Source organism: Anabas testudineus, chromosome 16, assembly GCF_900324465.2.
Source record: "Anabas testudineus chromosome 16, fAnaTes1.2, whole genome shotgun sequence".
Taxonomy (NCBI): domain Eukaryota; kingdom Metazoa; phylum Chordata; class Actinopteri; order Anabantiformes; family Anabantidae; genus Anabas; species Anabas testudineus.
Window position 1 is genome coordinate 2,366,412 of NC_046625.1, and position 15,622 is coordinate 2,382,033.

Consider the following 15,622-nt stretch of genomic DNA (forward strand, 5'->3'; position numbering starts at 1 on the left):
AGCAGTGTTGCTGAGCACGAGCTGTCAAGCTTAATTAGTATGAGGGCGAGAGAGGAAACAGAAGTGTTAGAAAGAAGAACTGCAGTGTATCATCCAAGGATTTTCTATAAACACACCTGTCACACACTCTTGATCTTACACATAGCCCAAGGGCTTAAAACAAACCAGGTTAACCACTCGGTCGTTTTCAACTTTTACTTTAAGTCTGAAATAACCTGAGGTTCATGTTCTCTATAAGCTTGTGACACCTCCTCTGTAAATCTGGCTGCAAATGGAAATTGTTGAAAATGTTGGACAACTTTCCACATATGATAGCTTTTGAATGTTTGGTGACAGGAATTTGAAAGTAGATCTCAGTCTGTTGTTTTACATGTGTTGGTTTTACTATTACTACAATAAATACGGCATATTGTCATGTACAGTGCTGCATGTACTGAAAACACGCTCATCAATACAGTGGTAACAAACACAATGTTATGAATAAATTAATCTGTTGGCTTGGTGATTGGAATAATTAAATCAGTATGATTCTAGTTGACATATTAAAATCTAATGTAAAAATATATAAATGTAAGACTAATTTGGTCTGTTTAGGTCATTTTGAAACAGATTGGGCCATAAAAGCTTGTCTTCATAAAAACAGATGAAACCACACTTTGTTATCACAGACATGCGCATGTTTTAGTAGTTTCATCTCCTCATGAGATGATTTCTTTGATTCATGTCAATAATTTGAGTCTTCTGAAACAGATTAACATATTTTCCTCAACCACAGGATGTGTCTTAAGACATTGTTTAAGAAATGAGAAGCTACTCACTGCATCAGTTAGGGTTCAATAACTTGTTGCCAGCTGAAACATAATCATTAATACGGTAATTATCCAATAGGAGGCTTACCTATTTGCTTAGTTAAGTCAAGGTGGTGTTTTTTTTTGTTTGTTTTTTTTTTGGGACGAGTAGTGTATTTTACTTTCCATCTGCAAGGACACACTCATAAAAGTGTGTGTGTGTGTGTGTTAATTTTTGTCTGTAGTTTTATTCATGGGGGGGGGAGCTGGGAGTCTGTATCTGTCATACACATCAACACACAAACATACACACAAGTTCAGAACAGAGGTCCATGGGTCAGACATTTTGGTCATGGCCCGAGAGGATCCTGTTCAGTATGAGGAAACCTGCCCGCTGGGTGTGTGTGTGTCACAGTGTGTGCAGGAGTTGGTTTAGAATAGCAGCCGCAGTGTGTGACAGTAGGCTGTAGCTCATTTCACTGTGTAATTCAGCCATGTTAGCACGAGTCTCCAGCCTCTTAACACCGGCACTAAGTCACTGCAAAATGTTGAATCTACGTTCCTATCTCCTATGTAGTATGTCTGTTCATTCCACTCAAACTAACATATTAAAGTTTGAAATCTACAGTTTCTTCTCCATGAGGATTATATATATAAAGACAGTATTATTTTTATGCATTTATTGATTTCACTTTAATTACCTGTCCACCAACACAAGGAAATATGTCTAAAGTGAAACCAGGAAGCTCACAGGAAAAGTGGAGGCTTGACCAATTATTCTACAGTCACAGTGACATGTACTCATAAGGGCATTTGATTATTTTGGACATTTTCATTACATGAAAATGCACAAAGTACCTCGAGTTTAATTAGCTGTGACCATTAAACTGTTGCTGTATCCCTGACTCACAGTGCTTCAACTGGGTTGGCAGCTCCTTTAACACACAGTGCTGCAGAAGTACTGACTGTCTCACTTTATCTACGTTTTCTTTAAGATGAAAACAGCTTTCATCTGGATTCACTAACTGATGAAAAAACCTAAAGTTCATACTAATGCACCCACCAAATTAGTAATGGCTAATATGCATGGGCTGAATAACAGAGGAGTAAAACATGTTAGCATAAACCTATAGTGGCAGTGTTAGTGCATACTAGTAGTGTGGCTTGATGAAACCAGTCAACACAGACTGACAATGGACCTGATGAGACAAGATCAAGGGAGGAGATCAAGATGTTGGTCCCTGATGTTTAATCAGGATTCAAATTTAGCACAGAAGTCTGCCCCCTCCAACATTAAAGAGAAGGGTGTGTGTGTGTGTGTGTGTGTGTGTGAGAGAGAAAGATAGAGAGACAGAAATGAGTGTGTGTTCCAGATACTGTATTCTTTATATCCACTGTGGATGTATGAGTTTGAACATAAGTCACTGCACATGGACCTGGACTTTTTTGTTTAACTTTGTGTGTATCTTACACTTGTATCCAAGCGTGTGTGTGTGTGTGTGTGTGTGTGTGTGTGTGTGTGATCTGGGTGGCTCTGGGCTCTGTGATCCCAGGTGGGCTGAAGGGGAGGAGCAGAGCTACAAAAAGGGATGCAGCGCCAGGAAAGAGAAGGAAGACACTCTCCCTTTCATCTCTCTTTCATCCCTCCTTTTCAACCCAAGAAGAGAGAGAGTGTGGGCTCCACCCTTCGCTGTTTCTCTGTGTCCCTCTCTCTTCCTCTCCATGTCTCACCCTCTGATGCTTTTTGATGCTTTTCAAGTCGACCAAATGTGCTTTCCGGCCGTCATGCACTCTAAGGCGTGTGTGTGTGTCAGTGGAGCATGGTTTGGCATAGAGCCTAATTACTTTTAAGTCACAGACAGGTAGGTGGGAGGTGTGTGTGAGTGTGTCTTTGTCCGAAAAATAAGAGCTTTGAACTGATTCGTTCACCACCACCTTGGTTCCCTGGTTTATAGGCGTTGTGAATCGCCTCGTACACCCACAGGCTTTTTGGTCTTTTTGGACCACCATCAGACAGAAACACACTTCTGTAGGCCTCTGGCCAGATATAAACCACACTCACCGCAGCAGGAACTGGCATGATATTATCAGAAGATTTTAGTTTAGTGGACGTACTGTGAGAGACTTTGTTGGACAATAAGAAACAATGAAGGAATATAAACAGTGTGGATATCTGGGTTGAGTTTAAGGGATTCTTATTCTTAACAAAATGTTGGTTTATGCCACATTTTCATGTTTTTATTTAATTAAATTTTTATATGACCATAATCACAACTCCCTTAAAATCAGATACGGTTGATTAGAGTAGATTTTATAAGACAATAATAACAATGGTTTGTAAAAGGGAGAAACACTGTGGTGTGATAACAGTGGGTGTGGGCAGAATGAATGACAGAGAAATTACAGCTGATTATTATGGTTTATGATGTGGTATGTTGTCCCGCTAAGTCGAGTCTTTAACTTGGGAAACATCCTCTCTGCTGAACAATCCTTGAGCACCAATGACAAGCTCCAGGAAGAGACTTTCACTACAGGGTTTAATAAACAGTCACACTATTATGTGCAAAGCCTTTACAAGCTACTGCTGTTTCTTATTTCCTCTCTGTGCCTTTCTGTGTGAGGAGCAGGAGGAGAGGTGGCTACAGGACAAGTCTGAACATGATGCTACTCCTCTCTCCTCCCCTCATCTCCAAATCGCTCCGTCCCTCTTTCCTCTCCTTGTTTTAAGTAGAAATCACAGTCTTGCTCTGGAGGTTTCCATGACAAACAATACTAATTAGGGATAATTTTCCTTTTGCTTTATTCACGCGTGTCTGGAGGGTGAAACTGAAGCACTGTTAAACCTCTATCTCCACCTCCAGACACACTATAAATCTAAAATGATGAAGAAAAAATATACTTGTACTTATTCATTGAACTGCATGCAACGAACTATATGAACTCTCATTATGTAAAAGTTATAAGACAGTTATCTCACATACTTGGCAGCAACATGTGTGTGAATGTATAAGTGCCCTATACGTATGGGCGTATATCTAATGATCCCTGTGTCGCCCTCTTTGTGTCTCCGACACCTCCCTTTCTCATTAGTGGCGACGCCTGAGTGGATTAACCACATGTACACACACATGCTAACAAAAGTAGAGCCCATCAAAGCAGATATATCCACCCTGGTTTAGGAAAGACAAACTGTCATAAAACACAGATTTGTCCTCGATGCAAACCAGAAGCCCTTTTCTGGCAGGAGACGGGTGAGTGTGAGTGTGTGTGTGTGTGTGTGTGTGTGTGTGTGTGTGTGTGTGTGTGTGTGTATGTGTTTAGAGTGATCTGCTGCTATAAATAATTCTACTCATGATAACAAAAGCAAGAGATAACGTTACTACATTGATTAGGAAATAAACAGGCTTAAAGAAAAGAAAGTTCTGCTAAACAACCAAATATGTCCTGATATGTCGCTATCAGACTGATGAAGAGGCAAATAAATTGAGAGCTGGGCCCCAGGAAATGTAAAGAGAGTGTGAATGGGACAGCAGGCACTGAGCAGAGGATGAGAATGTGATCCAACTCCCTTAACAGAGAAACAGAGTTTCCTGAGAGGCTGAGGTCTGTGATACCAAGTAGTGATGCCATTCTGGTCACCTTTTGAAAACCAGGACTCCAAATCCCACCTTTAATTTCACAGACACCGTCTACAGCTACCAATCTGTGTCCACAAACCTAAGCTCATTTGCCTGATCTTAGTGATTTAGCTACAGTATGTGGGGACACTGCTGTATATTATATTTTGCAGCGGGCAAAGTTAACTGGGCTGAGGTGGTGAAAGTGAGACTTGTCCCAGCAACATCCACATGTCAGCAAAGTAGGATAGAAAATAAACAAGAAGGTTCCTGTAAACCTGCAGAAACACAGTAACATCAATGCTGTATCTGCAAAACCTAATGTATTGTTTGATATCATCTTCTGGTACTGACTACAACTGAAAGCACGCTGATTCTACAGACCACGAGCCATCGGCAGTCTAAGTGGTATGTACAAATAGCAGATGAGACAGAGCACTATGCCATGAGAGAAAATAGAGGTGGATTACAACAGTGTGATATGCAGTGAACAGATATCAGTGTCAGGGCTCTGGTCAGGATTTACTGACAAGCTGGGAGCAATGCTGCGGATGTACTGCTGGGGAAATATGACAAGGTAAAACAGACCCACTGACAAATCAAAGCTGGAGAATATTCAACTATTAATGCAGACACACAGAGGAGAAGGACAAATATGACAAAGACGGGTAGAAAAACTAGGTTGCATACCTTTCTTGACCTTCTTAGATGGCTGTTTTTTCTTGATGAACTTGGTCACCTCCTGCGGCAGTCCCAGCTCTTCCCCATCTCCAGCCATCTCTGCAATGGGCTCAACACCTCCTGAGTGACAGCCAGAGAAAACAGATCAGGAATTGTTTTAGCTGCACACATTTAAGCTTCATTATGTGAGTTGAATACAGTAGATCAGAGCCTACACTAAAAGCTACACAAGTGGCCTATAACACTGCAAACATTTCAGTGTTGCCCTACATTGTTGCTGCCAAAATGCTAGTTAGCAACGGGGATTCTATGGAATGTGTTGGGTCACTGTTACTGAAATCTATATCTTCATCCTAGCAGCTCCTGAGAAACAGCTTCATCACATAATCCATTTTATGTGAAGATTTTAAGATAAAGTATTTAAAGTGAAGTTTGAACTCAACAAATGAAAACACTTTAGGTGCCAGAAGAAGCAACATTCTGTTGTGAATATATTCACTACTTATAATAGTGATGCAGTTTCAATAAATTGATAATTAGCTGAAAGAGAATATGCTAATTAGTAAATCACTATCTAAGCTTTAGGACGATTGGACACCCGGTCTGCAAGTTGGAGTGAGTTACTGTGTGTGTGATTGTGTGTGTAACTGTGTGTGTGACTGTGAGTGTGACTGTGAGTGTGACTGTGTGTGTGACTGTGTGTGTAACTGTGTGTGTGACTGTGTGTGTGACTGTGAGTGTGACTGTGTGTGTGACTGTGTGTGTGACTGTGTGTGTGAATGTGAGTGTTACTGTGTGTGTGACTGTGTGTGTGACTGTGTGTGTGACTGTGTGTGTGACTGTGTGTGTGACTGTGTGTGTGACTGTGTGTGTGACTGTGACTGTGTGTGTGACTGTGAGTGTTACTGTGTGTGTGAATGTGAGTGTTACTGTGTGTGTGATTGTGTGTGTAACTGTGTGTGTGACTGTGACTGTGTGTGTGACTGTGAGTGTTACTGTGTGTGTGAATGTGAGTGTTACTGTGAGTGTGACTGTGTGTGTAACTGTGTGTGTGACTGTGACTGTGTGTGTGACTGTGAGTGTTACTGTGTGTGTGAATGTGAGTGTTACTGTGTGTGTGATTGTGTGTGTGTCTATGTGTGTTACTGTGTGTGTGACTGAGTGTTACTGTGTGTGTGACTGTGTGTGTGACTGTGTGTGTGACTGTGTGTGTGACTGTGTGTGTGACTGTGTGTGTGACTGTGTGTGTGACTGTGTGTGTGACTGTGTGTGTGAATGTGAGTGTTACTGTGTGTGTGACTGTGTGTGTGACTGTGTGTTTGACTGTGTGTGTGACTGTGAGTGTGTCTATGTGTGTTACTGTGTGTGTGACTGAGTGTTACTGTGTGTGTGAATGTGAGTGTGACTGTGTGTGTGACTGTGTGTGTGACTGTGTGTGTGACTGTGTGTGTGATTGTGTGTGTGACTGTGTGTGTGACTGTGACTGTGTGTGTGACTGTGAGTGTTACTGTGTGTGTGAATGTGAGTGTTACTGTGTGTGTGATTGTGTGTGTGTCTGTCTGTGTGTGTGACTGTGTGTGTGACTGTGTGTGTGATTGTGTGTGTGATTGTGTGTGTGTGTCTGTGTGTGTGACTGTGTGTGACTGTGTGTCTATTTGATGAAATCCTTTCTCGAATCCCATGGATCAGTCTGGACTTAGGGAGGTTCTGAGGCTGATGAATTGGACGCCTTGTCTATTCTCCATTCCACCTTTCTGTCTCCTCCTCTACCCCCCTTCCTCATTCCTCTCTTCCCCCTGTCTGTCTTCTCTTCATCCCCCTTTCCTCGTTTTTCTCCATCCACTCTTCCACTGCCATACCTTCCCTGTTTCCTCTTTTTCACTTTTCCATTTACTCCTCAACTCTTTGTCTTATCTCCATCCTCCTCTTTTTTATTCTGTGCTGCTTTTCTGTTTATCCCATATTTCCTCTCGTCCCAAAGGTTTGTGTCCAGTTAGACGGTACTTTCATTTAACATGCATTACACACATAGCGTCTTTGTGTCGTGTGTGTGTCTGCCATCATGTCTACCTTAAGGTGTCTGAGAATGTGTGTGTCTCCATCTCCCCCACTGTGTATATGTGTGTGTGTGAGTGTGTGCACAGATTACCTTAAGCCCTCTCTAATATTTATCCTGGCCTTTTCTAAAGCCAATCTTGTTCTTTTTGGTGAGAGCACAGCTTGTGGCTTCTCTTTCTCTCTCTCTCTCTCTCTCTCTCTCACACACACACACACAGACACACACACACACATGCAGCACTCACTCACAGTTGTTTGAAATGGGATATGCCCCACTCTTAATTGGGCAGGTGTTTTTTTAAGGCGAGTCGTTTTTTTTAACAGTGTTGTACGATTTCACAGGGAATGTGTGTGTGTGTGTGTGTGTGTGTGCGCTTGTTTTAACCTCACTCTTACATCAACATCATGTAAGGAAATAGCCCACCTCTGGAGCAACTTACTCTGAAATAAAATCACATCACACACACACACACCGTCTCTTAGCACTGACCTCTCACACATTCCTCCCTCTCCCCCTCTCTCCTTCTCTGTAAATAGTAGGTGTAGTACAGCTTGGTCAGAGCTGTGGTGTAGATCTGTGTTCCTCTCCGTCGTGGTTAGGCCTATATTTGTCTCATTGGTCGGGTTATCAGTTTTAGACATCCCTGAGGTTTCGACCCAGTTCTCTGCACCACATCACACTCAAGAAAAGCAACAGGATGGAAGATGACACTAATTATAGGTAGGAGTTGTAGTAATGGTAGCAATGGTAGTCATAGTAGCTCCTTTTCATAAAGAGAAACTCTAGGAAAGATTTGTAGCAGTGGCACAGCCAAAGGTGTACGTCTGTGAAATTTAATGGATTTCAAAGGCTGAAAACTCACAATAATTTTACAGTGCAGACAGAGATGTACTGTAAAATCTGCAGGCTAAAAACATTTAGGTCTTCAAGAATTTCTATCATCACAGCCTGGATTTCTGTAAAAAAACTATGATTTACTAAAGGTTTACGTGTGTTAAATCACATGCATACTTGACATCATATTTGAAGTATGCAAAGCGAGGCGTTTGCACAATCACACAATTTTTCTCAGTAGATCATCCACAAAACGCCCACAAAAGTAACAGATGTGTACAATCACGTCTCCTGTCAGTGACGCTACTGTGATCATGCAAAGTGTATCCGAAGTTCAGTGAGGTGGCTAATAGGAGTTCAGACTGTTGTGGACAATGGCATAAAAAACACAAACACACAAAGTTTGTTTTGAGACATTCTGGATTTTGGAAAGTTGGAAGGAAACTTCTTCCAGTTGGAGAAAATCTGAGTAAAATAAAGTTGTGTGCAGTGATAGAAATGTGTTGGGTGGATTCTGGAATAGTTTGAGGCACTTCAGTGACTATCTGGACAGTTCAATGTAGTTCAGTTTATCTGGGGACAGTCCAGGACAGATGGAAACAGTAGGCACGAGTTTCAGACCCTTTGGACATTTGTGGGCCTGTTGAGAGGCGGTCCTGGTGATAGTTTGGGTCTGTCCATGACAATTTGAGAACAGCCTGAAGATAGTTTAAGTCATGTTGTGACAGTTTGAGTCACTGTGGGACAGTCTGAGACTGTTTGGGTCGGTCTGTGACAGCTTGGGACCGCTAAGGGCTAGTTTTGGAACAGTTCTGGACATCTTGGTTGAGGGGTGAAGCTGCTTCCAATAGACAGCTCTGTCTTGGTTTGCAGTGTGGAGACACCAGCACATTCCTCGTTTATTCTGGGCTGCGGTTTGAAGATGGGGGTGACACTGTGCTGCTGTGGTTACCAGCAATTTGGCTGTGGGCTTTATGCTATTTCAATCCCCCCTCAATGTACACATCTTTGTACACAAACACAAGTACATGCAGTATACGGCACACACACACACACACACACTGACATCCTACACAAAGCAAAAACCAGAAATGTGGTTCCTTCAACAACAGACACCTGATCTAGCTGATCTAGTGTAAACTACAAGTGTCAGGCCTGTTTTGTAGCTGAAATTCAGTAAAGGTACACACATTAGCGTCATATTTATAGGCTGTGTAAATGACAGACACTAACAAGATTACATAAAAAAGGATTTTTGTTTTATTTGTAACATAAAGCAATAAACTCTCCTGGTAGCCGCAAACCAACAATAACAACCCTGTAGCATTAAAGATTCCCTGTTAGACAAACGTCAGGTAACGATTGCATCTTTCTAAAACAGCTCCGCTGGTTTATATGTAGCGTTCTGGAGGAGAACTCTTCAATTTGGAAACGCTACAGAGACAGAACAAAGACAGCTGGTCAGGATTACACACAAAACACGACCTACACTTACACATACTACGTGTATTTTCCTTCGTTTTCTGGACTTACACATACACACACGTACATACATGTGCACACACACAAACACAGCCCATCTTCTCCCCTCTCTTTAAGTCTAAAATAGATGCAGGCCCAAACCACAGCTACCAGTGGAAATAACACACACACGGGCTATAGGGGTGTGCGGATAAGAGGGTGAGTGTGCAGTTGATGTGTCTGCTTGAGAGAAGAGAAGAGAAGAGAAGAGAAGAGAAGAGAAGAGAAGAGAAGAGAAGAGAAGAGAAGAGAAGAGAAGAGCTGTTTACCATCATTTTATCCAGAAAATATAACTGGACTCACTAGAACAGAGATCGGCATGACACAACATTGAAAGAGAAACAAAAGAAGAAATCTTACAGGAGAAAACGGATCAAAGACAGAGAGATATTAAACAAGATTAACTGCACAGACCAAAAACAGAACACGGTGGAGATAGAAGCTGATACAAAAACAACAAAAGTGAAGAGTAGGCTTTGCCAAAAGTGTTGCTCACTGCAGCCAGAGACACAGTGTGTATATACAGTATGTGTGTGAGGGGGAGAAGACTTCAGTATACACGTCTCCCAGCTGAGGTCAGTTCAAAGCTATGCTGACAGCACACAGACCAATAAACCATGTGATAAACACTCCTGATTTCACCAGGTGTGTGTGTGTGTGTACAGAGTGCAGCTGTTGAAGGCAGTAGGTCTGAATGATGTCATCAGGATGAGAAAGAGGCTCATGTGATAAAGAGGGAGGAAAAATAAGTACAGTCAGGGAGAAAAAGCACAAGTAACCTGGGTGGTAACAGTTACATTACACTATGGTAATTAAGATAATGTACTTTGATCATCAACCGTGAGTGTCTCTCACATTAACACATGGACACAAACACACACACGGTGTCAATAAAGTGGAGACTGTTGTGTGGTATCCCAGCACGTGTGTGTGCGTGTGTGTGCGTGTTTGTGGTTTTGGAGGGAAACGGTTGCGGCCGGTGTTGTTGGAAATTTAAACGAGTGTGTATGTTTACGGGCGGGTGAAAAGGCAACATCTGAGACGGTTCAAAAACGACAGTTTACGGCATCGTGTGTGTGTGTGTGTGTGTGTGTGTGTGTGTGTGTGTGAGACTTTTGGCAGCAAACCAAAGCAGAGAGGGCAAACCGCATGACAAGGGAACATAAACACAAACACACACATCCTCTCCTCTCTTACACACACACTTAATTCATTAGTTCAGGTCTGTTCTACTGAACTTACTGTATCACAATAAAAACCTTTAAACAAGTCTTCAAAGGTTTATGGACGTCTGTCTCTCTCTTTGCTTCACAAAGAGAAAAGTTTATCTATAAATGTTTTGGAGCATGTGAAGAATACAAATCACCGTCACACCACTGGAACAACGTTTGGTACAGCACCTCCTGGTTTGCTTGGATATCTGTTACATTAATATAACACTGTTTAATTAGGTCTTCATCTTAGCATGTGTAGGAGAAAGCTGCCGGACGGTGGCAGTGTGACAGCTGGGACAAATGAGAAGGCAGGGTTGGAAAAGATTCTGAGGTGATTTAGACCTGGTGTTGGTCTACCTATTAATTAAGAGAATTATGTCATGATTAATCCATTTTACAATTTATACATATACATATACATATACTTAGTACTAGTATACAGAGTCTAGTAGGCAAGTATTTGCTGTATATATGACTGAAGAAATTCAATAAATCCTCTCTCTTCGTGAGGATTTATTAATTTTGACCTGTTTAGAATGACAAATGACTAAAAAGATTTAACCAAGTGTCAAATTATTATTATGGATTATTTTTATGTCAGTAGACTAAATGATTAGCATTTATTATTCACTCCAGCTCTGTGTGTACACGTGTAGGTCACCTGCATTTTGGAATTGCTCAGAGCCAAACAACACAATCACTGTGGCTACATTTGTAAACCTCAGGGAAAACATGCTCGGAGCAGAGACCGCTTTCTCTGTAGACTCGCCTTTTTCTGAAACTCGTTATAATGTCATGCCTTTAATGTTCGGACTTATGTGCATCAGCCAATAAATTACTAAGATAAAAAGATGCAGGAATTATCCCTTTACAAAAGAACAAGAACAGAAGTAATGACTCAGTAAACTGTAAATTGCTGAAATTAGTCTGGAAAGATTAAATTGTTCTGGTAGTTGTGATGCTGGTTTTAAGTTAAGCTTAGGTTTATTTCATTTTCTACTAAGTAAATAACTAACTAAATGTGCAGGTTAGTCATCATTACTGACATTTGAGTTCTTCTTATTGACCACATGTCCTCATTTGAGCACCACTGAGTTTACAATCCAGCTCATCTGCACATACAGAATATGCAAATGCTGCAACTCAGCTACGTAAAACAACGGTGCTCTTGTTGTTTTCATGATGTTTTTAGAGGCTGTTTTGCACATGTAAAACATAATTAAAAGCAAATAAAAACAGTTTTGCTTTATGTCTGAAACAAGAAGGAGGGCGAAGGGAGGAGGATAAGGAATAAATTAAAGAAAGAGCGAGTGAAGGAGAGGAGACAGACTGTAATTGATGAGATGTCAGAAAGACTGCTATAAACTCCAGCCAAAACTAAATGATCCGTAAGGTGTGTGTGTTTGTGTGTGAAAGAGAGTATGTATGATTTTATGAGTGTGTGTACCTCAAAAATGCAACTGCATGTGCTGATGTGTGTATATCCATGTTTTTATAACGTGTGCCTGCACTGTGTATCTGAATGTGTGGAGTTAGTTTGTACTTGTTTGCACAATTTTTTGTGCATGCATGTGTAAAGACGCATTTAAATACCAGTCTGTGTGTAAGTCATAAAGTGCACTGTGAATAGGTTTCATGTTTTTGTCTGCTGAAGCCTTAAATCTTCACCAGGGGATCAGCTTATATGAGGCTGTTCACCAACAGATCTGCTAACCTGCGTGCCTTCTGTGTGTCCCCATTGAAACTAAAAGAGAGCTTTTAAAAACTTTGGAACTCTTGAGTTGGGTAGAACTGCACCAAATCCAGACTGTGTAAGTGTAAGTACATTATTATGCAATGCCTTTTATGAAGATAACATATTACATGTAACACTTTAACCTCTTAACTTCAGTTGCTGTTCAGAAATTAGATTCTGTGTATTTGCTGCATTAGTGTCATTTGTTCCTTCTTTATTTCTTAACCTTGATTCTGATTTAATTATTCTAATACCTACAGTATCCCTCCCTCTCTTTCTTCTCCCTGACTCACCAGGTGCTGCTAGGCTCTGGACCTGTGCGGGGATCTGGACGTTGGCTTCAGAGGCCAGTGTGAGGCGGCCTCCCTTAGCAATGCGATCACAAAGCAGGGTGATGTGCTTCTTGAGACGCACAGTGTCACGGGGTAGGCCGAGCACGAGGCCTCCTGCCTGGGCCAGAGTTGTGGCCTGGTCCTTGGGGCTCCGAGACAGACAGGTCCGCAGGAGATGGGAGACGGCAGCATCACAGCTCTCCTCCCAGCCCTGAGGAGACAGGTGTGGAAACCACAGTGTGAATATGAGAAAGTTCAATGTGAAGACATGAAGGGGGAGAACAGTGGGCAGCAAACAAAGATAAAGAAAGAGGAGAAAGAAGAAAACTGAAGGAGAAAGAGGCTTAAAGCAGGAGGAAGATGAAAAAGAGAAGATGAGGGAGAAAAGATTTAATGAACAATCGTTGACCTTAAATCTCGATTCTTTAACGATGTTCTTGACATTTGAAAAAGAGCAACGAAATAATAAAAAGACAAACGCACGTCCGCACACACACACACACACACACACAGAGTAATAACAGGCAGAGAGGAGCTGTAAAGCATGTCTCTTATCACTCGCTCTCATTTTCTGCCGTCTCTAGCTGAGATATCTGGTCTGGACATCTCTGATCTAAAACACACACACACACACCCACACACCTATAGCCCTCTGAATGGGACACTTCGGATGGGTGAGTCTAACAGGGATGTGGTATGTGTGTGTGTGTGTGTGTGTGTGTGTGTGTGTGTGTGCGTGGTTTGGGGGTTGAGTGCATGTTGACAGGCACCCTCCCACACTCTCCTTCTCCCCTGCTCCCTCCACTCATCCTCCCCCTGCCTGCCGCCATGCTGATAGGCCCCTAATGAGCCATAATGACAGGTAATCAACCCTATAATGGTGATGACAGAGAGACAGAGACAGAGAGAGAGGGTTTTATAGAAGGTCAAGACGATGAGATGATGACAGAGAGGAAGGCAGATATTAGAGACAGAAAAAAGACAAATGGAAAGACGACGGGTGAGCAGAGATAAGAACAGAGGAAAGAGACGACAGTGGAGGGGACAAAAGAGTCAAAGGAGAGAAAATGAGAGAGGTGGAGCAGGTGGAGGAAGAGGAGGCAGAGGAGGAAAGGTAGGAGGTGGCTGACCTATTCTTATAACAGCATCTCACCAGGTTATCAAATACTTGGATCAACATAACTGCAGGTTTCTGTGGAAACTTGGCACATGCCGACACAGACGGTATGTTCTGCATGCTGCATGAAAATTTAAAGTGTTGCGGTGTAAACTGCAGGAATCCATCGTCCTGAATGAGAGTAACGGAAGGAAAGAATGGTGGTGGTGGTGGAGCAGAGCACGTTTGGACTGAGGCCAGAGTTGTAAATTAACAGTGAGTTCCCACTATTGCAGAAATCGAGGAAAGGTTTGTTTCCTGCACCACAAACAAAAGAGGGATTGGAAAAGATTATTCACATCTTTGAAGACTAGAACAATTTGCACTAGTGAACATACGTCACTTTTGGTTCACTTTCAGTGTTTCTTTTGCACTAATTCACAAATGTATTGTTCAGAATTTCGAGGTTCGAGTATCTCCTCCAGCCTCGGTGTGCTATAAGTCGTTCTTGAAGTCACTTCACCTCCGGGGAATTCCAATCGCCACGATAAGTGGCATTTTAAAAACTCTGGTAGACCTTCATTAGATAAATCCTCTGAACAGTAATGTACCGTTCATTACCCAGTATGCTTGTGGTTGTGAGAACCACAGCACCAAAAAAAGTTGCTGAGTGGCGCAGACTCCAAACCATGAATTTGGGCTCATGGAACCGTAAACTAGCAACTGCATCCTACTGCTCTTCCTGACTTTCCAAATGGTCCTGGATTAAAGATTGGGTCTCAAACTGAACCTGAGAGGACCTGTCAGTACCCGCAGGCTTGGGTCGGGTTTGGACAGAATTTTAAAAATCAGATTCGGATTTAAAGACTTTTGATCCATAGTTATTCAGCAGGGTTTAATCTTTAGCGATGCATACAGACCATAATAAACAGACATGAAATACAATACGTTTCTTGGGTTTGGGTTGGGTTCTCCCACCACTAACACAGGCTTAGGTCGGGTTCAGGCAGAAATATACTCACTGCCCAATCCATGCTCTAGGTTGGAATGAATGGATCAAATAGTGATAATAGAAAAGACAGTTTGATTCTTGGGCCACTGTACATGTGATTAACATAGAAGCTGCACTTCCTCAGATTTCCACAACGTCAAAACTCACTTTGTACATTGTGTTTTAGTTCATGTGTCAACAGTAGTTGTAGCTACAGGTGATGGAGGACATGGTCTGGCATGTCTCTGGTTGTCTATGTTACTCTGTTCTAGCTATTTTTAAATATGATGATGTGAAAATCTAAGTTACTTTGGATCAGACTTGATTGTGTCAGTGTCTGTATCTGACAACGTGATGAAAACATACACAGATGGTCAGAATATTTTTCTCTTGTAAGTCTCTTGTCCTTAAACGGTTTACAGACTGCATCAGGAATATTAGGTCCAACAGGGGGAAAATCCCAGTTATGATTGCAATATTACTGGATGTCCAAGGAGAAAAAGTTCTTGAGATCAGAACACAACCTTGGAGGTCTCCCAAGGAGACGGGTAAAGGTTCAGACAGCAATCCCTCAGTCCTGACATCCTCATCATGACTGGGAAAGTAATTTGAGAAGCAGGAGTTATGGCTCTGTGAGAACAATGTGGTACAGTTAGTCTCTATGGGAATAATCATCCCTTATGATCCCACAATCACTGCTTTTGACTAAATCACTATAAAAAAGGTTGGATTTGATTCAAGTTGTAATCAAATT

General features: G+C 41.9%; 1 protein-coding gene across 1 annotated transcript in view; it reads right to left on the reverse strand.

The window, feature by feature from the left end:
• Nucleotides 1-15,622, reverse strand: part of bbs9 (Bardet-Biedl syndrome 9) — a 116,942-nt gene that overhangs the window by 36,784 nt on the left and 64,536 nt on the right. Inside the window, exons 17-18 of the mRNA XM_026370084.1 lie at nt 12,743-12,992; nt 5,096-5,206 (exon numbers count right to left, since the gene is read on the reverse strand). Coding sequence (XP_026225869.1) covers nt 5,096-5,206; nt 12,743-12,992 — 361 coding nt within the window. The remainder of the gene's footprint in view (nt 1-5,095; nt 5,207-12,742; nt 12,993-15,622) is intronic.